General features: G+C 35.4%; 1 protein-coding gene across 3 annotated transcripts in view; it reads left to right on the top strand.

Moving 5' to 3' along the window:
* Positions 1 to 23,437, top strand: part of Wdr7 (WD repeat domain 7) — a 359,330-nt gene that overhangs the window by 148,900 nt on the left and 186,993 nt on the right. For all 3 annotated transcript variants that reach the window (XM_008855378.2, XM_008855377.2, XM_008855376.2), the window contains one exon: positions 9,060 to 9,173. In XM_008855378.2, coding sequence (XP_008853600.1) covers positions 9,060 to 9,173 — 114 coding nt within the window. The remainder of the gene's footprint in view (positions 1 to 9,059; positions 9,174 to 23,437) is intronic.

The raw sequence follows: 23,437 nt of genomic DNA, 5'->3' as shown, positions 1-23,437 counted from the left end.
ACTAGGGAACTGGCTTTGGATCGATAGAAGTGGTGTGAAGTGAATTAATGTGAGGCAGGCCGTCTGTCTGTCATAGGATTGTGGGGAATGTGGGGCAGTGTTGGTCAGTCACTGCAGAGATCTGCTCCCAATAAATTCCTGCCTCCTGCCTGGAACACAACTGTAGACATTCACATACTCCCTTCCTTATTGTTGGATTTTACTTCATTCAGAGTAAATGTTCATATCAAATCATTGCCTCCTGTGTGCTTTAATTGGATCACTGGAAAACCACAGTTCTAAGAAATTGATGAAATAAAAATACCTGCTATTGTTTTGGATACATTTTTCAATCTCAGTGGAAATCTATATTTTATGAGAATGCGAAATATAATTTTTATTAACATTTTATATGTTTTTGTTCTTCACTCTAATGATATCACTTCCATGCAATCTTCAATAAAGTAATACAACTATAATGAATGGAACTGGTTTATATCCTTATATTGCTTAAAGTGATGCATTTAAAAATCTTACCAAATTAAAATTAGTATTTTATCCTTGTTTGTTAGTTTTATCACATGACACTGAAGTAGTCTCCTGAGTTCATTTCATTCATCATTAGTTAGATATTATGAACCAGCTGGAAAAAAATGTTTCTAAAGATATTATATAAATCCATCCAACATATAAAGTATAGCATAATATGTTTTATATTATTGGTGGGATTCTGAGTATAGTTTGTTTTTCTGTTGATTTTTGAAGACTGTGTTTCTTTACTTACATTAAAAGCTAATTTCAAAAGTGATTAAAAATAATGCATATAAATGGAGAAGTGTAATGTATATAGTTCTTTGACAATGAAAAGTGACCTTAGTATTGAGAAAGCTCCATGGTCACATAGTCTTCCTGTGGTTCCCGTTGTCTGTTCTTCACCTGTGCTCTCATACAATCCCCCTCCTCTTTCATGCTGTCATAGCCAAATTTATTCATTCCAGTTTGTGATTTGTGCTATTTTTCCCCATTTCCTTCTTGATTCATAGTACAGAGCCTATATAGAGAAACCTATTTGTAAAATATACTTTCCTTTTCATTTTGTAAAATCTGGACTTGCATATCTCTTTAAAAGAAACCTCACATATTTCCATAAATTTATTATCTCTTTTTTATTAGATCCCTTGCTATTCTTTTTCATTATATTTTAATTATCTCTTTCTCCCCAAATACCATTACTATTGTTTTCTAGTTTATTTAAATAATATAATTTGTGTTGTTGGATTGAAGTTACTTTTATTCTATTATTGAACTTTAATAAAATACTCATCAATGGCCAATATTTTTAGGAAACTCAGAAAACAAACTCCTTTGATTTCATAATGTAATTTGACAAATAAGCTCACATCAAATATACAAGAAAAAACAAAATATCATCACATAATTGACTGTTTAATCTTGATTATGAATAAGAAATATATGGAAGTTAATATATACAGATTTTACGAAGATTTTTTTCATATTTCACAGAAATTTCATCTTCTTTGATAATGAATCACAAGGAAGTAATTTTACACTTTTATAAGCTTAGGCTTTTATATCAGTAAGAAAGTAATTTCTTTTTGTCTCTATTTTGTTTTGTTTTTTGGTCTTTTTGAGACTGCGTCTCCTTGTAGCCCCAGCAGGCCTGGACCTCACCATGTAGATTTCGTTGGCCCTGATCCCACAGACAAATGCCTGTCTCTGTTTCCCAGGTGCTGGGATTAAAGGTGTATGCCACCACACCTATCTTGTCTCTGTGTTTTGTTGGAAATAATACTATAAGGACTAGTTCAAGTAGTTCAAGTGCTCACTGTGTAAACATGTATAAACTTAGGACCTGGGGACTGGAGAGATGGTTGTGCAGTTAGGAGCATTGGCTTTTCTTATAGAGGGTCTAGGTTCAGTTCCCAGTACCCATATCAGGTGGCTCAGAACATCCTGTATCTGTATCTTAGAAGCTCCAGTAGAAGGAGATCTGACAGCTTCTTCTGGCCATCATGGGCATAAGGCATGCATGGTACACACACATACATATATGCAGGCAGACACACACACACACACACACACACACACACACACACACAAGATAAAGAAATCTTTACAAAGCACAGGGATGTGAGTTCAGATCTTTAGGTGCAGAAATCCCTGCATCAGTGAGGACAGAGACAAGTGGACCTCAGAGACTTGCTGACCTACCCGATCAGTTATTGAGCTCTAGGTTCACTGAGCAACCTGTCTCCAAGGTAAGATTGGCTAAAAAAAGCTGGAGAAAGATAAACGACAACACCATGTGTCAACTTCTGGCCTTCATATGTACATGAACTGGCCAGTTCACCTGAAAATGCACATACCATATATATATACATGCATACCTATGCACAAAGAAAAAACAAAATGTTATCTTTAATTTTTTATTTATTTTTAAAATTTTTATTCAATGTGTGAGTGTTTTGCCTGCATGTATGTAAGCACACCCATATGTGCAAAGCCTACAGAGGCTAGAAGAGGGCGTAGGATTCCCTGGAACTGGAGTTACAGACGGTTGTCAGTTGTCTTGTGGGTCCTGGGAATCAAACCCAGGTCCTCTGCAAGAGCAGTGAGTTCTCTTAACCATCGAGCCATCTCTCCAGCCCCAAAATGTAATGTCATAATCTTCATTTTCTTTATGACTATAGTGCAGTGTCTTCTAATGTATCTTTTTGAGAAAGTTAACTTTACGTATAATTTACGTGTAATCAAATGTAGAACTTTGGCCTACAGTATTAAACAATATGGATAGTCATGTACTCGTTCCCACAAAACAGGATAGAGATTAGCTCTCTGCTTAAAAGTTGATTTGCCAAATCCTTTGTCACACTGCTAGCCCCTGGCAGCCTCTGACACTGTGATGTCATGCACATACATACTGTGGGAATTGGAAGTAGCCAATTATGGCTGGGGATTTTTTAAGAATGTTTTTCTTTTTCAGATGGTGATTACTGTGCTTAGCATTATTTTAAAATGCTATTGATCTGTTTGGGGAACACAAATTAGACTCAACAGACCTTTAAAAAATAATAGTGGAAATGAAGTCTGGGTGGGGAGAGAGTAATAAAGTGGGGGGTAGAGATGGGGGAAGTGGTCTGAATATGATCAAGAGACATTGTATGAAATTCTCAAAGAATCAATAAAAGTTTTTAGTGCTATTAATCTTTTGCCATGGTTATGTGGCCCCAAATTTCAAAAACGTAAAGCATCTGTCACTTTCTGAGAGCAAACTGCTAAAGTTGTCTCTGAAAGTGCTTTTGGGATTTGAGAGTATAGTGATTTGGTTGTCAATCCTTAGCACATCTAGCTTTCACTGTCTTCCGGAACATGTGAAGAGTCTTAGGAAGTTGGTTGCCACCACAGCCTAGTTACTTAAGGGACTTATGACATTGAGCTGATATTAGAAAATGACCTCTTTTTTTCACTTAATGATAAGAAAATAACACTGAAGGTTGTGATGATCAATACATGAATTGAAAATTTAACCAAATCAAGAATATAATTTAAAAAATGCATTCTTGGTGTAGGAATACAGTTTAATTAGTAGAGTACTTGTCTAGCATTACAGTTTTATTATTTAGGAGGTAAAGGCAGGAAGATCTAGAAGTTCAAGGTTACTTTCGTCTATGTAGCAAAGTCAGCCAGTATAGGCCACATGGTATCTATTACATTTTCTCCTGTTTTGTTTTTTTTTTCCTTCTGCTGTATGGCAAAAGTAAAAAGTACAAACAGTATACACAATAGTGGCATAGCTGCCTTGGTTGATATTGAACATTAAAAAACCAAGGAGCATCCTTCCCCGTTCCCTACTCCCCTCAGTCAAAGTCTAATGTGCTTTGTGTCTCAGTAGACCTCACTGTTCTAGACATTTTGGGTCCTTGATGAGGTGCTTTGTAACTGACTTCTTTACTCAAATTTCCAGTATTAGTTTACAGCACATGGCAGAACTTCATTTCCTTGTATTGCTACATGATGTTTCACTATAGGAATATATTATGATTTTCAGTTTAACATTTGCAGTATTATCACATTTTGGCTTTTGTAGATAATGCTGCCGTGAACATTTATGGATTTGTTTTTGTAGACATATGATTTCATTTCATGATAGTAATTGTTGGATCATATGCTATGCTTAACCTTTTGGGGAATTTTTAAGACTATTTACTAGTGAATTTTAGGAGCTTCTTGAACTAGACTTGTTTAGTTACTGGTCTCTTATTGGGTGTGTAATTTTTTTCAATGTATATTTTATTGGATTTTTGTGCATTTCATCTTAATCATTATTAGACCCCTCCCCTATCTGTACCCTCCCATAGTCTCACACACACACACACACACACCACATTTCATGCATTCTGTCATATATGTTAAGGCCTCTTGAGTCAAGTTTGTGCCCCCAGATGTCCCTCAGTGTGAGTTCATCCACTGGAGCCTCATCAGCCTACCTAGTGTCACTCCCTTAAAGAAGACCAACTCTCTCTTACCTAACAGTGATCAGCCTAGTATTTCCTCAGCCAAAGTTGGGGCTTCTTGTTTTAATTTAGCTGTTTTCTTCTTGATAGGATTTTTTGCATAGCAAAAGTTATTTTAATTCTGATAAAACCTACCTTTCAGTGAATTGTGCTTTTGATGCCAAATCTAACCTTAGAATGTAGAGATTTTCTAATATAAAAATTTTATATTTAGGTTCACAATTCATTTTGAGTTAATTTTTGTGTATGATATATGCTGTGGTTGGGATATGCTTCCCCTCAAAGACTCATATGTAGGATCTTGGTTACCCATATGATAGAGAGGTGGTGAGTCATTTCAAAGTTAAGGTCCAGTGAGAAGTTATTAGTGATGACCCCATGCTTGCTCTGGCTTCTTGTATCACCATGTACTCTTTTCTCCCACTCTTACTTTTGTGGTCCAAACTCCATCCACCATGAGGTTCTCATCACAGCCAAGCAAATGCCAATACCATGCCACTGAACCTCTAGAGCAGTAAGATAAACAGCCCCCTTCTCTTTGTAAACGCCCGACCTTGATGTGTGGGTGACCACAGCTCCAGCTCTGGCTCCTGTTATTGAAGATCCAGTCTTTCCTCTCTTGAATTCCTTTTGTGCCCCTCTCTGACATTTGTTAGGCATATTGTATGTGCCTATTTCTGGGTTCACTGTTCTGCTACATCAAATTAGTGGATTGTCCCTCTAATAAGTTCTCGTATTGGTATAGATGGACATTTTACTGTTTTAGTTTTCAAAATTGTTTGATTCTAGTTTCTTTGTTTTTATAATTTCAGAATAATTTGTCCATATCTACCTAAAACACCTAAGACTTCAGTAAGAATTACATCAAATCTATTTCTTGATTTGTAGACAACTAATGTCTTTATTATTTTGAATTTACCAACCCATGACCATAAGGTATCTCCCCATTTCATGTCTTTAGGTTTTTCTTTCATCAGTATCTCCTTAACTGTAGTTTTGTAGTCAGTATAGAAGTTCTGTATATGTTTTTATGGACATACACCCATTTTATGTATACACAGAATTTTATTCAACCATAGGGAAAAATGAAATTATGAAATTTGCAAGAAAATGAATGGATCTGGGAATTATATTAATTGAGGTATCCTCGACTCAGAAAGATAATACCACATGATTGCTCATATATGTACATCTTAACTATATGTGTACATGTATGTGTGTATATGATATATGTATATATAGTCTTCATATGGGAATATGAGTATGTCATGAAAATAGAAAGGATTCATAAGAAGTGGATGGGGATGTAGCTCACTTGGTAGAGTGATTGCAAAAAGGGGCTGTGGTGGTTTGAATGAGAATGTCCCCCATAGGCTCCAAGTATTTGGACATTTTGTCCCTAGTTGGTGGTATTGTTTGGGGGAGGTTTTAGAAAGTATGGCCTTGCTGGAGGAAGCACCTTCATTGTGGGTGGGCTTTGAATGTTCTTAAGCCAAACAGGCATCTCTCTCTGCTTCCTGTGCCTGCTTCAAGATGTGAACACTCCACTCTGCTTTCTCTTCCTGCCTCCTCCTGCCACCACGCCTCCCCACCATGATGGATTCTTGCCCCTTTAGAATTCTGAGCTAAATAAACTCTTCCTTCTATAAGTGGCCTTGGTCATGGTGTCTTATTACAGCAACAGAAATGTAACTAATACAGAGGCTTTAAGGAAGGAGAGTTGGCTGGGTAATAGAACATGTGGCATAAGAGTGAGAGGGGAACTACTGGGAGCAAAAACTGTTGCAGCTCAGTCAAATGTGAAAGCCCAGGTGGCTTGAGAGCCATCTAGGTATCTGAAAGCAGTCCAGTTGGTACCTAGAATTAAAGATTACATGGGAGCAATTGCATTGTCTTTTTCAAACTGTGTATGTTTTATCTTATGCTTTGGCATTTGATAGAATTTCCAGCACTGTATTAAATAGGTGACTCTGGTGAGAGGGGAATCTTCCCTCATTCCACATCATACATCGAAAGGGATCAGGCTTTCTTTGTTGAGTATAAATTTCATCTATAGGTTTTAGTAGATATTCACAAGTTGGGGACATTCCCTTCTCATTTTCCTACAGTTTGAAAAAATTCATGTTTTCAAGTTAAATTTTATCAAGTAATTAATATGATCATGTGATATTGTCTTCTTTAGCTTATAAATATTTTGGATTAAAATGGCTTTTAAAATTGAATTAGACTTGCATCCATGAGGTAAACTACACTTGGTCATATTGTATACTTTTTTATTTATTTTTATTCATTAAAAAAATTTTTATGAGTGTTATGCCTGCATGTGTATAAGTACACCTTACTGTGCAATGCCTGCATAGGACAGAAGAGGGCATTGGACCCCCTGGAACTGGAGTTCTTTGATGATTGTTAGCCGCAATGTGGGTGTTGGGATTTGAACTCGGGTCTTCTGCAAGACCAGCCAGTGCTCTTAACTACTGAGCCATCTCTCCAACCCTGTATAATTCTTTTTATATATTGTTGAATTCTATTTGTTTGAATTTTATTAAGTATATTTAGCATATTTATGAGAGATCTTGATCTCTAGTTTTTTTTTTTTCCCTAAAGTTTTATAACCCTTTGTTTTGAAAAGCACCCATTAAAGAAACAATTTCAGCACAACTTCCTGGTCTTTTGACCTCAGTTACCTTGAGATGTACATGTTTGCTTTTTAAACTGTCCCCAAATCCTGAGTGTCCACAGTGGAATGACTGCCTAGCACAGCATGAGTGTTCACAAAGGGCTTGGTAGCTTTTACACTGTATTGCATTATTTTGACTCCTCATGGCTGTGCTGAACTGCTCTGTAATGCCCTGTGCCAGTCCCTGAAAAGACTTTGTGGTAAAAGGATATGGAGTTTTCAGATCAGAAGACCTCCATTTCAATCCTAGTTCCTGAATTTAGTAGCAGTGTTGTATTGAGCAATTACATTCTTTCTGAATAAATGAGATAAACATAAATGGTTTGCTACATAAACCTCTACTTTTATTTTCATTGAATATCTTAATTTTTAAGGAAAGGAATATACTAATGATTGTTACTGTCCAAATTGTTCTTTAATGTCTTTTTTCCTGTTTCTTTGATTATTTTTAGAATTATTGATTGTTCCCAAAGGAGAATGAGATATCAAAGGTTATATTTTGAGTTAATGATACAAAAAATGATCTTTGATTTTTTTAAAAATTTAAGCTGTTTCTATTTAGGAATGTGGTATTTTTCTTTCTATCTCCTTTTTTTTTTTTTTTTGTATTTTCCTGGTAGGTAGCTTTGATTAAATAATCCATGTTAAAATTTATCTTGTAAAGCCATCACTAAATATGCTTTAAAAAATTTTTAAATATGCTTTTATAAAGTGGTGACATCATTATTTTCCGTTCATCAGGGATTATTATTCTCTTCTTACTCCCCTCTCCTTGATCCCTTACCTCCTTTGTGCCTCCCCATCTCCCTCAACCCTCCACGCAACTCTGAACAAATGATGCTACTAAAATGGGGTGTTCTATTCTGCATGGATAGGTCTAGTTTGAGATTGTTCATGGTGGTGAATGATCTTTGTCTCTGGGTGTCTTTAACAAGCCTGGGGAATTATGTAAGATAGTACAACACCTTAGGAAAAAAGAAATTCTTCAATATTCATAGTGTTTCATTTATAAAACATTAGGATGGCTCCTGAACGGGCAAATATTAAAGTACCTCTTTAAAAAACTGGAATAGACATTTCCACATCTAGAGTGACTAGGATGAAATTTTTATATCCCACAATACAGAATATAATCATATAGTATGAAAACATGAATGAAAGTTGGTTTTCGTAGACATCCCTTTGCAATACCTGTTGCCAAGTTAGAAATAATATGGTAGATGCAATGACTCCAGAATACATCATCAAAGACAGGTGAGTGTGCAGGGGAAAGACATTTGTGTGAACTGACCCAATGGCAGCTTTTGCCTTACTGCTTTCAGCGGGATAGTTGTCTGATCACAGCCATAGTTCTTTTGTAGAGGGAAATGTTTGTTGTTTGTGAGGGGCAATGAATTTCTTAGGGCACAACTCTCTTTTGTCCTCACCTTTCTTGCCAACCCCAAGTTATGAACACACTAATATAGAAGAGAAGTAAGCCTTGACTTAGTCCTCCACTTTGCAGTATTTTTGGTTTTTGTTTTGTTTTGTTTTGTTTTGTTTTTGATTGCTGCATGATTAGGTCTAAATCAGCCTAGGTATCTGTAGCAAAAGTGTTGATGAAACAAATCAAATAAAAATGTAATTTACATCAGTGTCTTGTGTCTGTTTCTCTCAAATGTTGATGAAAACTGAGTATAGAATACACCCATCTCATATATCCATATAAATAAGTGAAGAAGACATGGAGGCTTTATTCATTTATCTGTGACTACTTTGTACTTTCGATGAATGTTGTATTTTAAGTGAGTAAAAAGCTGTAAAAGTTTTAGTCCATTTCTCTTTCATGTTTTAACATGGACTCTTGTAACTCTTGTTTGTTTCAGCTGGAGTCACAGCAGAAGCCATACAGACAATGACTACTGCTCCAGATGCCTCAGGACCTGAAGCCAAGGTCCAGGAAGAAGAACATGACCTCGTTGATGATGACATCACCACTGGTACGTTTGGCCACAGTAATGTAATTTGGATGGAGCTTTGATAAATATTGTAAAATGCTTTCTGCATCATGTATAGGGGCTGAATATTTTGAGGGGAAGACTGGAAACTTGTCTTGGAGGAGTAGTTTTATAAGATTCTGTAGTGTCCTTTTTGATCTTGAGGTGAAAACAAGTGGGACTGTTTATTTGGTCCAGGATCACACATTGTCACTATAACAATGAACCTGCCAACTCTGCACTTGATTTTCTGGAGATCTTTTAATTCCACAACTAGGATCATTACTAAAGCTTTGGAACATGAAGTGGAAGACACACACTCATTAGTCTGTGAAACGATATGCAATTACAAGGTTAAATTCAAGAATAATGAAGTTATATACGGTGTAGCTGCATAAGGAAGCTTACCCATAGTCTTTATACTGAAATTAAGGAAGTAAATTCTGTTTTTTGAATTTACTGTGTCAATATTGAACATTTTTACCTGTATTATATATCGCACAGCCAGATATAAGATAAATTTTATAATGCTCTCATATAATATGTTTAACCTATTTGGTTAATAACTTTTATTAGTTTTAATTACTGTATCTCCATATTCATTGTGTTCAATTTTGTTGAATGTACTGAGGATAAAAACAGCTTGTATAGTTTTATTGACATTGATAATGATTTCTTTGTGTTTGCAGATGGTTAAACGTTTAAATTTGACTAAAAGCTTTGTTATGAAGCATGAATATTAACTGCCAGCCTGGTCTACATAGTGAGTTCCAGGACAGCTGGGGCTACAGGGAGACCCTGTCTCAAAAAGACCAAAAACAAAACAAAACAAAAAAAAACCCAATAATTTTAAAGGAAACATGACCAGAAAATTATAGTAGCATTTTTGACCAAAAAAAAAATGGGAAAGAGGATTTTTTTTCTTTTGTTTTTTCAAAGCTCTGTGTGGCAAGTCTGTTACTGTTGCCATTGGAATGCTTTTCACTTTTTTCTGTTGTGAAGAGGTTGAGAAAACCCAGTGATTTCCTTAGCCACTTGGAAAGCTGTGTTTAAAACACAGTACCATTACCATTCTACAAGATCTGAAGTCCCTGGCCTGCGCAGGCACCTGAACACATTGGTACACGTAAACTCATGCAAGCACACACATACACAGAAATTAAAATAGTAAATCTTTAAAAGAAAAGCAACAGAAAACTGTACCTTAGGCCATGGCTTCAAGTAAGTTATGACTAGGTTGGGGAGCAACTCATTTTCAGATAAGGCGAGATGATAACAGATACTTGTTACTTTTTTTTTATCTTTTTGAAACAGGGTCTCCTTGTAGCTCCAGCTGTCCTAGAACTCTCTGTGTAGACCAAGCTGGCCTCAAACTCACAAAGATCTGCCTGCCTCTGCCTCCCACGTGCTGGGATTAAAAGCATGTGCCACCATGCCCGGCAATACTTGCTACTTTTTAATTCTGTTTAATATGTAATTTTCTAACCAAAGTATCATCTGAATTAAATGTGAACAATACCAGAAACCTCCAGTTTTCTGAAATCCACTGAGCATTTCAAAATTAATGGAATTTATTTAAATAGCTAGTGAAAGAAATCTTTGATTTGCAGATTTTTTTAAAAGTAGTTTTTTTGGCTCTTGTTTTTATTGCTTTTTTGCAGTGGTATAGATATGTTTTGTTGTTGACCTAATACCCTGTAAAGCTAAAGATCTTCTCATCTATAAAACATAGTTGTTTAATTTATTACAAAGGAGACTTTGCTTTTACATTAGTAGAACAGCTCAATGATCATTCTAATAAAAGCTCAATTTTTGAGCACTCAAGTAAAGATTATTAATAAATTAGTTGAAAATTTAAATTATGCACTACCAAATTCATATGACTGAATTATAGCTCATGACTGCTTTTATTTTATTGTTAAAAGAGCAAGAAGTTTAATGCAATTTTAATGTAAGTCTAGTTTGGAAAGTTAATTCATGCTGCTTACAATATATTTTGTTTAATTTGGCTAAATGTGTTTGACGAATGGCTTTTGCTAGTGGATTTATTTACTTCATGCCATGGGTACAAGAAGCAAGAGTGTGCAATATCCAAAGAATTTAAATGACTAAAAAAAAAATTCTTCCTTAACATGTTGTCAAAGCAACTCTGCTGTCCGTAGCTCGTTCAGGTTGCCGCTGGAGTGTGTGGCTTGATTAAGCTGTGCTATAGATTTTTGTGACGGTTCAGAAGAAAACCATATTTCTTTTTATTGAATAGAATCCTATATAAATTGTATTATGAAAAATATGGTAGATGCATCAAGAAAAGCCCACTTGGAGTACACTAATCTTATTTTGGGCTAAGCAGCATCTTAGAGTGCCAGAACCACCAGAGCAAGCCTGGCTGGCTCAGCCATTCCCTTTGAAAATTACTTTTTCAGCTATTTAAACAGAATCATATTGATAATACCTCTTCATAAAATAACTAGAAATTGTATCATGAGAAACATTTGCCGGTATTTTATATGAAGTGTCATTTGGTAGCAGCATTTAGGTTAATGTGGTTAGGTGTATTAATTTTACTTTAGCATCAAACTGGAACTTATTTTTAGAAATAATTTGACCAAGATGCCAACTAAAATATGAAATATAATTTCCTATTTTTCTAAAAGTATGATGATTGTCCTTAAAATGAGACTTTGGGGTGAGAATGAATGAGGTCTGAATGCTGTGTTAGGACGGTTGCACCTATACCGAGCAGCCTTTGTTACTGTTGGCCTTATAAAAGTAAAGGAGCATGGAGAGAGCCTCGTAAGTGTTGGCTCTGATCAATGAAACTAATTAAATTTATTTGAAATGAAGAGCCTTAACTGGAAGAGAACAGCTGGAAAAAGTGTGAGGAAAAAAATTGAGTCTTGATTGAGATGATTTAAACCTTCGCTATATCATTTAAAAAATATGCTGCAGCTTATTTCTGTATCTCGCTTTTTAAAGCTAATATCTATTGATCGGTGCTGCAGAATAATGTCAGTGTGTGTTGGTCAACACACATTCAGACTTGCTGAGCGCTGTCTTAAGGGTCATCAAATCCTTTTCCTTTAATCATGTCTTAAATTATATATCACATCTGTTTTGGTGAACTAATTTTTTATGTAGAAAAATATTAAACCTTATTTCACTTGTATTTTTTATCATATAGTATACCTAGTATACATGCTTTCTCAGTGGAATTGCCTCAGGTTTTGGAATAGTCTATATATTTAAAGTCTTTTTATCAATATTATCTGTAAAATAGGAACAATACTATTAAGATTATCTTTAGATTACCTACAATTCCTGAGTCAATAGCTTTTGCACATACACGTTTTATCATTATAAATTATGTAAATGCAATGTGTAATCAATTCTTGTAAGTAATGTTTTTATTTGCATTTTAGTTTTGTTTGACATAATTATATTGATAGAGTAAATCTCACTAAAGACTGATCTCCACAGAAAACATTTTAGATGAATCAGGATTAATTTTTAAGTATACATTCTGTGATAGTTAATTTTCATATATAGATTCCTTCATGGTGTTCTAATTAAGGTTGAAGTGATAGATCTTCTAAATGTTACATTTTAAAATCACTTTTTCCTAGTTCAAAGTCAAAAAGAAATTTAGAAGTGCTTTATTTACAAAGAAACATTTGTCTCTTTAAGGAAGTCACTGTATTTGAGGGTCATACTTCAGTGTCTTGCTTCTTGTTCAATGTAGCAATGACACGAAGTTACCATTTAACAGTGATAAAGGGTCAAAAGTCATGGACATTGTCAGGAAGGATGACTTGATACTAGATCAGTGACTAGATAGTTGGCAGATTCAGCTACTCAGAAGAAACATTGACATATGGATCTGAATGGGAATGCTGACTCTATTTTACTATTTTTTTTTATAAAATCAACTACATTTTAATTATCAATTCTGGGAAAAATATATATGTCTTTCCACTAGTGATTAGCACATATTCAGCATAGATGATTTGCTCTTGCTATGGGGTGTTGCCAAAACCTACTGTGCCTGTCTTCCTGCTCAGCTGCATTTTGTAAATAATATATTTTAAGTCTCATTCTTTGGTGGATGTATGTTTTACTAACTTCTAAGTTTGTGTTTCTGGGAAGCAATCCTATTTTATGGTAAATTAACATACAGACTTCTATAAATCAGCCTTTGTTTCTTCTCAAATTGTAGAATCAAGGTGCTTTTCTAGAGAGGACATTAGAGATTTTTATCTTCTTTTCTTTTTATAATCCATCATTCTTTATCACAGAACTTACAGGATTGATATCCAGTGTCACACAAAATGTTATCTGCTGTCTAAGGTAGAAGAATCTACACAGTATGATTTACCATAAAAAGATCTAGCAACGATTAAAGTATTATTACTATATAAGTTTTATTTTTAATAGTATTTGTCAGCCTCCTCAGCATTCATTCATTCATTCATTCATTCATTCATTCATTCATTCATTCAGTGTCTACTTTGTTAGTGTGCAGTGCTGATGTTGTTTAGGATATTTCATTGAACAAAACAGGCAGCAATACACTTTCTCATGGTCCATTTCAATGGGTGGGGAGGGTTGCAGATAATAAAAACAGTAAGTAAATATGCAGTGTGTTAGATGGGACATACTATATAGAAAGAAGAAAAAGTAGAGAGATAAAGGAAAAATTGAGGGTGACAAATCGATGTTTTATGTACCAAGCTTTTTAAATCTGACTGAGAATCATTTCAAAGTAGATACTAGCTTTGTTCTAGATATGTAGATAAGGAAACAAATTCACAGATGTTGCTTTTATAGGGTCTTATGTTTAACAACTGTTAGGTTTAGGGCTTCACATGAGTGCCACCTGATTCTGAAGTTTTCTGTTATCGCACAATCTCAGTGAAGCTCATTATATTTTGGGAGATTTTCCTTTTCTTTTGAAATGTGAAATGATACTACAAACTACCTTTGTACTTATGGTATCAGGTGATTACTGTGGTAGGTATCCAATCTCATTGCTTAAAATTAAAGTTAGACCAACAAGGGCTGGTGATGTAGCCCAGTGATAGAGTTCTTGCCCAGCATGTAAAGCTTCAAATTCAATCCCCAGCACCATAAGAAAATTAGAGTTAGAGTTAGGGGGCTGGAGAGATGGCTCAGCGGTTAAGAATACTGGTTGTTCTTGCAGAAGACCCGGGTTCAAATCCCAGGACCCACACGGCAGCTAACAACTTTCCGTAACTCCAGTCCCAGGGGACCTGACAGCCTCTTCTGACCTCTGTAGGCATTGCACGACACGGGTACACTTACCTACATGCAGGCAATACATAAATACACACAAAAGAAGAAAAAAAAAAGAAAGAAAATCAGAGTTAGACTGAAAAATCATCTCCTTGAAAAAAAAAATCATATATTTCTTCTTTAAAATTGCAGGCATTTCTTAGAACAACTGTGACATAGATTGCTAATAGAAGCATTTTTATTGCTGCATTGTCTTTTTATTGTTTTCATGTGACACAGAAAGCTCATTGTTCTATGTAGTTCTCTGAAGTCACCAATATAAACCCGACACCTTAGCAAATATTCATACACTAAAGTCAACGTCTCTGTTAAGATAGAGCTGAAAAGGAAGTCTAGTCTAAGACTGAATATTGATTTGCTCATTTTGCTACTTACTAAAGGCCCTATTCATAAGATATTCTTACATATTTTCTGACTGAAAGATGGGCCACTTACCATGTTAAAGTCTAGATAAACTTCAGAGGAAAAAAATGGAGTTTTATATATTCAGAAATCAGAATTGTCTTCCTCATATGAGTCAGAGACTTTGTAATTGGTAAACTAGAGTAAGAGTTGCCCTGTATCCTTCACTTTCCTGTTCTTTTAACTTATGATTGACAGCATAAGATATAGAACTAGATCTATGTGAATTTTAAATTATTCTAAGTTGTCACTACCGTTTTCCTTTGACTTTAGAAATGTTAGCTAAAGCTACTACAAAATATACGATGTTCAGGTTCTTGGATAATTATAAATTACTAAAGCTATCATTTATTTACCACGCAGTGTTCTGAAAGATGTTAATAAAAATGTGTGGACTTACAGTTTCCTGTGTAGAATAACTAATTCCAAATAATTTTCCTTTCTACGCTTTTTTCTAATCTAAGAAAGAAAATGTAAACAAAACATTTTTTAGAGTTTTTTTAATGTTTAGCCTTAGTTGTGTATTGATAGATAAGTAGAATATTTCTAAATATGGTATTTGACAATTTTAAGAATGAATTTATTTTTATTTTATGTGTATGAGTGTTTTGCCTGCATGCATGTAAGCGTACCACCTGTGTACAGTGCCTGTGGAAGTCAGAAAAGGGTGTTGGATCCCCTGGAACTGGAGTTATGGACGGTTGTTAGCCACCACGTGGGTGCTGGGAACTGAACCCAGGTCCTCTGCCAGAGCAGCCAGCGCTCTCACTGCTGAGACAACTCTCTAGCCCAAGTATTTGACACTTTCTAACATAAAATTTAAAATACAGCAAGTATGATGTTGCACGAAGCTGACTCTTTCCTCATATTTCCATTTTTGGTAATGTATTTCCTTGTCTTTGATTTCAGTTACACTTGCATGGTAGTGATGCTCCAGACCGCGTCTACAGCCTAGACACCTCTTCTAAGTGCAGTTTCACATGTCTTCTTTTTGCCTCCATGTCCCATAGATACCCAAATCCAAGTACAAAATGAGCTTCCATGTCTTCCTAAAGCTCATCTTCTTTCTTACACTTGGCAAAGGCAAAGGCATCGAATGGTAGTCTTCTCCAGCAGCACTGACCTGTAGTTGATACAAGTTCTTGCTTTATAAACAAGTTCTTATAAAGTGCTCCTCTTAAATATCTTAGGTGATTTTCTTCTTTTTCTTTCCATGGAAGAGACCTCTGCCTAGACTCATTTAAAACAAAAAACAAACCTGTGGATTGTTCTGTTCTGTAGCTACCACCTCCCTTGTCTGCATCTCCTGTCGCCCATTTGAAGTCTGAGAATTTCGGTAGCGGGTACAGCATCTTTCATTCTCATTAGCTGCCGCTTACTGCCCGCCCATTGGCTATAGCAGAGAGAATCCACACCTCTTCCTGAGATATGCAGGGCCTGTCAGGGATTTCTCCTATCACTAGTCATCATTGGCCACCATACTTCACTTTGTTTCTCCCAGTGTGAGCATGCTCCCTCTTTGCATGTGTGTTTCTCCGTGACTGGTGTACCCGCAACTCTCACACAGGGATGGATTTTCGGGGTTCTCTTCAAATCTTATTTAAGTTATCACCATCTTGTGAAGCTCTTTTGGAACTACTGTACAGCCTTCCCATCTGTTGTTCACTCTTGCTGTTACAGAATAATGCCAAATACTACCGATACTTGTAATGGTAAATGTTATCATTTCACATTTCCCTTGAGGCTCATTGAGGCATGAGCTTTTTAACTTTTTTTTTTTTTTTTTTTTTTTTATTTTAAATAAGAATAATGCCCCGGGAACCAGCGCCCCCTTTTTTTTTTATATATTTTTTTTTTTTTTTGTATATTAAGCATGAGCATAGTGCCTGGACACACGGCACCTCTTTTTTTTAGTATATATTTTATTTATTATTTTTATTTTATATGAGTGTATTGGCTGCATGTAGGTAGGTGCACCTATGTGGTGCAGTGCCTGGGGAGGTCAGAAGAGGGTATCAGATACCCTGGAACTGGAGTTAGGATGGTTGTTAACTGCTATATAGGTCCTGGAATTCAAACCCAGGTCCTCGGCAAGAGCATCCAGTGCTCTTAACTGCTGAGCTATCTCTCCAGGCCCACATGGCATCTCTTAATAAATGTTTATTAACTAAATAATTGAATTTATGAATTTATAAGATTACTTTATTTCAAATAGCACTCCTCATTATACTATACATATACATATACATATACATATACATATACATATACATATACATATACATATATACCTGCGTGTTTCCTTTATACTTCCTTGTTTCTACATTTAAATGAATTAAATATTATAAAGCATCAGGATGCTATAACATACTTATATGGTATGTCTCTTTAACTGCTCTCCTTATTCTTGGTGAATATTTAATGGTTCAAAAAGGGTAACAGGTTCTGGAATTAGGAATAGGATGTAATATGCAGGACTTAAGTGAAAAAAAGATATCTGGATTCTGTGTGCTTTGTAACTTCAATCCTGGCATGCGGGTTGAAGTTGGGACAGTTATGAGGTTCTCAGGCAGAGACCTGAGGTCAGAGGTCCCACTTTGTGAGGTCTGCAGTGACCTATGCAGGTTTGTGGAGAGTGGAGGGTATAGTCCTATTCCCTGTCAGTCTGTGAGTCCTCGTTTGATTGTTCTCTCTCTCATCCTTTGCCATAACTTTGCCCACCTCACTTTTGGACTTAGTCCTGTCAGTGAAAGCTGAAGTCTCTTGTTGCCTTCTTGGTGCTAGAGATTATCAGTGTAGCTACTGTCTAGGAGAATTCTCTGGGCATTGGAGGCCAGGAGAGGGTAGGGCAAAGTAGGGCACTGGGCGGCTCCATGAAGGATTGCAGGAAGCCTGACTTTGAAACTCCTAACCCCGAGGAAGGGGATCCCAGGGTGTGTCTATGAATGCCTGCAGTAAGTTATTAATAGTAAGAAAACTTGCATGCTACTGTCTGCCAAAACTGAGTCACATAGTCAGATGTTCAAGTTTATTTGTCTCCAGGTGTAGCCTGAGGAGCTTGCTTGAGAAAAAGTACACAAAGCCAAAGAGAAGAACCAGGAAAACAAGATGGCTTTCATGCCATTGAAATATTCAACTTCTCTCTAGAAGAACAAATCTTTAGGCTTTTATAAATGAATAATCTACTTAAGATCGATGTATTTTGACCAATAAAGTATTTGTACATTTAAATGAATTAAGTATCATAAAGCATCAGAGGTGCTGTAACAGCAATCACTTTAATCAGTGGTTGCCTTGGCACCAAATCTTTCTTAATGATATTTTCTAATAAGAACACTTTTATTTTTTAAGTGTGCATATATAGTCTGTATGGATATAATCCTACAAGGTGCTGGGCCAGTATGTAGTAGTTAATTCACAGAAACAAATACATTTTGTTTATTCAAAAAAAAAAAAAAAAAAGGCCTGGGGACTTAACACAGTGATGCACTAGCATTTATTTAATACCTAGTATGTGTCAGAAGGTATCTGGGCTCTGTTTAAACCTCACAGCAACTCGTGTGATCTGTCTTCATTATCACTTTCTTTCACAGTCAAATAAGGTGCAGAGAGCTCATAGATAGGAAATGGAGATACTGGGATTTTGGTGGTGCTTGCCAGTAGATTGTAGACTTTTTATTGGAAGGGATTTGCCTGAAATTAGGTCATTTTAACAAGAGAAAAGAAACATGTTTATTTTGATGTATATTTTCCTTTTGTGTAATACAGAAAATTTTAATTTTGATATATAATACTTTATATAATATGTGAAATATTTTAAATTAAAAAGAGATGACTTCCTATTTAATAAACACAGGAAAATATTGTGTGTAAATATGAAACTGATATAAATGTGCCAATACATACAAAAATTGATTTGTACAGTTGATATTATATATTCCTTTTGCTAAATTTAGCAAACCCCCAAAATTCTTAATTGGATAGGAATATAAGAGTAACATTTAAGGGGAAAAGAATCTCTCTGTGTGACTGAATAACCTTCAGGATGAACTTAAGTTCAGCCCTTTGTGAGCTGTGTGATAATATCTCACAGATAAGAATGAATTGCACTGGATGGTGGCACGCTATTATATATCTGTATATTACATGAATTGCTCTTATAATTGATATCAAACCCATATGGCCAAAAGTTGTAATTCACAAAAGGAATGACAACAGTGTCTCATAATTCATGAACTTTATGTCACACCTATGAATGATTACTTGAACTGTGAAAACCATGTTAAAGGGGAAAACAGGTTTTCAAGCGGATGTTGGGTTTTGAAGAGTCCTTCTTCCTGATACCTGATAGTCACTTTGAATACATAAGGTCATAGAATTTACTAGCACTCTTGAATCTCTCTATGATTTCTTATATGAAAATCAGTTGTCAAGCATAATAGGCTTTCACTCTTAATTTGAATTTTTAATCATAAGTGAAAGGCAGTATTTAATTATTGAAGTGAAAAGAATTATAACCTGAATGTGTATTCTGCTTGTGTAGCATTGTAGAGAAGACAATCCTAACTCCTAGGTAGATTAAAAAAGCAATTGTGATTTTTAAATAAAAGTAAATAAATTACATGAAACAAAACCAATTTAAAAGGATTTAGAGAATCTGAGCTAGGTCCAGGAATCTTCATGTTCCCTTGGTTTTTGTCCTTCAATGTGGTTACGGTCACTCGAAAGAAGTATGAAGAATTATCTACTTCAACATAAACATTATCAAACACATATCTTCTATTAACGTACCATTAGAGCATCTAATAAAGCAGCCCTCTAGTTGAGAAACTGTTCATTTAATTTTAAATTTAGGCCTCTCATTTACACACCTATACACATAACACAGGAGCATACAACACACTTCAGAGAGTTCGATCCACTGGATCCAAGTTAAGGATGGGGTGAGAAAGGTGACACCCTTTCTTTTGTGGTAGAGGTAGAAAGACACAGGGAAATCTTTTGAGCAAAAACAGATTACTGATTTAGAAATATTGTCCCGGGACCCTGCAGGAAGTATGGCTTTGATGCTGCTGCTAGGGGGGTTGGGTCATAAGGAATGGTCACAGGTGGTCATGGAGGTTTGGAAGTAGCTCACTTTATTTCCTCTACTGTGTATTACTTTAAAATGTGTAAAGACTAAAAATGTTGACTGTAAGCCTGTTATATTCCACTTCTGTGGTTTTTCTCTTCATTCTACAGATAATTGTGATTACCCCCCTAGGTCTTGAGCCTCTGGAGAGAAATGAGATCTCTCATTCTAGGTCTTATTGTTATTCAAGAGTAGTCTGTCTCTTGCAAGCTCATACCAGACAAAACCCCAGCATAGTCATGAAGAAGTTTCTCTATCTGTTCTAGGTCTGGAGTCTGGAACATCACTAAGATCTTATACGTTGCTGGGTGTGGTGGTGTATCACGTTCACTATCTCTGCCTGGGAGATTCTGCCTGCTGATCCCAGAAGATTATGAGTTCAACGGTAGTCTGGACTACGTGGCAAGCTCTGCCTCAAAAACAAACAAAAGAAACCCAGAACTTCTCTAACAAGAAAAGTTTCTTTATACAGTAAATGGTGATTAATACAGAAACCCACAACTAGCTAATGTGCAGAGAAGAGGCTACAGAGTACTTATCCCTGAATAGGACACCTATATCAAATTTCTACCTCCCATGGCTCAGGGATTATTGTGGAAGAAAGTGTAGAAAGACTGTAAGAGCCTGAAGTGGTAGATGACCACAAGGAAACAGTTTTCCAGACAGCAGGTCAGTTACTCATATGAACTCACAGCAATGGTGACAGCATGCACCTGTCTCTTGCAAGCTCAAACCAGACAAAACCCCAGCATAGTCATGAAGAAGTGAGTAAGAAACCCCAATCCAACCTAAGGAACTTTTGGAAACATAGCTACTGGGAGGGGGAGAAAAAGTGCCTTACAAGGATGGAACTCCTGATAGGTTAACCAGGCTCTGGTGGATGGACCCACACTGAAGGACATTTGGGGACACCAATTAGACTCTGTAGGCCTTAATATATATGTATGTATATATTTATGTAATAGAGTACATTAAATTGGGTGGAGGGCAATAAGGAGATATGTGGATAGGGAAGGGGATCTAAATTTCAGGTCTGGTGGCACACACCTTTAATCCCAGAATTGTTGAGATTATTGTCGATGGCTGTATCTGTTGTGGTTATTGTGATATTTATTGATGATCTATGTATTCAAACATATAAATGCTTGCTTCAAAATTTGAATCTTGAGTTACTATATTTTTAAAGGTGACACAAAAGCCTAGTAAAGTGGGTAGTATAAGAATCGTATATTGTGTAGTATGTTGCTTTTAAATATCACTTTAAGAAAGTTTGATTTGGGATAGGAAATTAAGAAATCTGTTCACGCTGGTAATTTTTGATTCTTCTTGATATTCAGATATTTGCATTTGATTGTAGTCATGTTAAGAAGCCAGCAAAAGATCCTGCACATTCATAAGTATACTTTTTTGTTTCTGAAACTGATTTTTTTTTAAAAAAATATAAGCTTTATGGGCTTAATTTTAAATAAAATTAAGGAAAAGGAGATGTGAATACAAGTTGAAGAGCTTTATAGTCATATGCAAAGTAGCCTCAGCCTACTCAGAACATTTTATTCATTGGCTAAAGCCAACTTACCAGATTGTTCCCTCCAGATTCTCTGTGAACTAGAGTTGATTCTTTTTGAAGCAGAAGTGGCAGGTGCAGTTTTAGTGCTTTTCTCTCATCTGTGTTCAGGATTCACCTAAATTTAGGTGAAGAGTGAAAATATATAACAAATGAAACCATCTGCCACTCCCAACCAACTAGCCCCTCGCCCACTGTTGGGGACAATGCTCGGCCCCATGAGTCAGCCGCTGGACAGGGTTCCTGCTGGGACTCATTTCAGAGGGTTAGGGCAGATCCTGTCAGCACACATTTTGGGATGTGAGTCCCTCACCAGCCAGTCATATGGAGATCAAAGAGCCTTTTAATTTGCGTTTAATTGCTCCTTGAAAACCCATCCACCATATCCAGCAGTAGCTATTGTATAAAAAACAACCACATATGTATATGGTCTTTTGAAATCTGAAACAAATTTAACCCCTTCAAGTGCTAAATATGAAAATATTCGATTCTGTATCTCTTGTCATCTTTTTTCCACATAAAATCATGACTAAAAGAAGGTAATATGAGCAGAAACCTGAGCAGAAAGGGTCATTGTAGTTAAGTAATTGATGCTTTGTAGCAATTTTCATTTTTTGAAAGAAGCCTTTCAATGAGCACTTCTGAAAGAGGATTGATTTAGCACATTTGTCAATGTGAATTCTTGTATTGACATATAATTTCAAATTAAATTAATAGTATTTTAATGAAACTATCTGTACTGGAATTTTAACAGTATTACAGTTGTTATAATTGTGTTAAGTTTTTTGTGAATTATTCAAATTTAACCACAACAATTGCCAAACCCACTGAGTGTCTCATAGCCAAAGGGACTTTGTAGAAAGATGACCAGTAAACATCTGTGATATAACAAACTGGCACAATTTGTCCTTTGTCAGGTTTATGAGTTGACATGTTTGAATGACAGATGTCAGTGCAGTTAAGATGCAATTTAATTTTAGAGTGTTAACTAAACAGAAGATCACATTTTAATCATTTACTTGAAAGACAAATGGCACTATTGCCACCAACACAGTCACCTCTCTCCCTGGTTAAGAGGCATAACACACAGAGTTAGTAACTATTTGGATCAAGCTTTCTGTGGGTCTGACCTGTGAAGAGATCTCAGAATTAGTCATTGTGACCATTTTGTGAGCCATTTGACCAGTCAGAAAAGAAGTCTATTGATTAGCAATGGCTGACATTTCAAAATAGCTGTGTAGAAAAATGTTATTGGATTTATTAATGTTTCTCATCAACTGTAATCAACAGATTTAAGTAAAAATGTCACAAGCTGAATCTGTTTAACAATTTGCTATTATAAAATTTTAAACAAGTTATATAACCTCTAATTTTGATTAGTATATTATAAATGCCATGTTATCAAATCTGTGAGTTGACTTAAGAAAAACTACTTTGAGAATCAATTTACTTATTGAAGGATTTTGATTTTTTATTGAGATGAAATTCATATAACAAAGCTAACCATTTTAAAGTGAACAGTTTGACTTATTTTTAAAAGTAGAAGGACATTAAAGATTGACATAGGACTGCTCTGAGAGTGAGCTAGATCAATGTTAGGAAAAAGTAAGTTTCTATTCAGACAAAATTCTGCAATAATATTTTCATCTCAATAACATTATGTCCACGTATCAGGATATTTAAAAGCTATATTATGATGGTGATACACAAAAGAAAACTCTGAGTTTTTATGACTTAATTCTAAGGAAATCAACAAGCAGTCAACAAGAACAAGTCATTATATCTTTATTTAACTTGCCTTTTATTTCTTTATTTTTTTTTAAATAAGAACCAGTTCTTTTTTAAAAAATAGTTTTTTAT

Source organism: Nannospalax galili, unplaced genomic scaffold (genome assembly GCF_000622305.1).
Source record: "Nannospalax galili isolate Female #2095 unplaced genomic scaffold, S.galili_v1.0 scaffold567, whole genome shotgun sequence".
Lineage (NCBI taxonomy): Eukaryota > Metazoa > Chordata > Mammalia > Rodentia > Spalacidae > Nannospalax > Nannospalax galili.
Note: the sequence above shows the minus strand (reverse complement) of the source record. Positions and strands in the feature narration are given on the sequence as shown.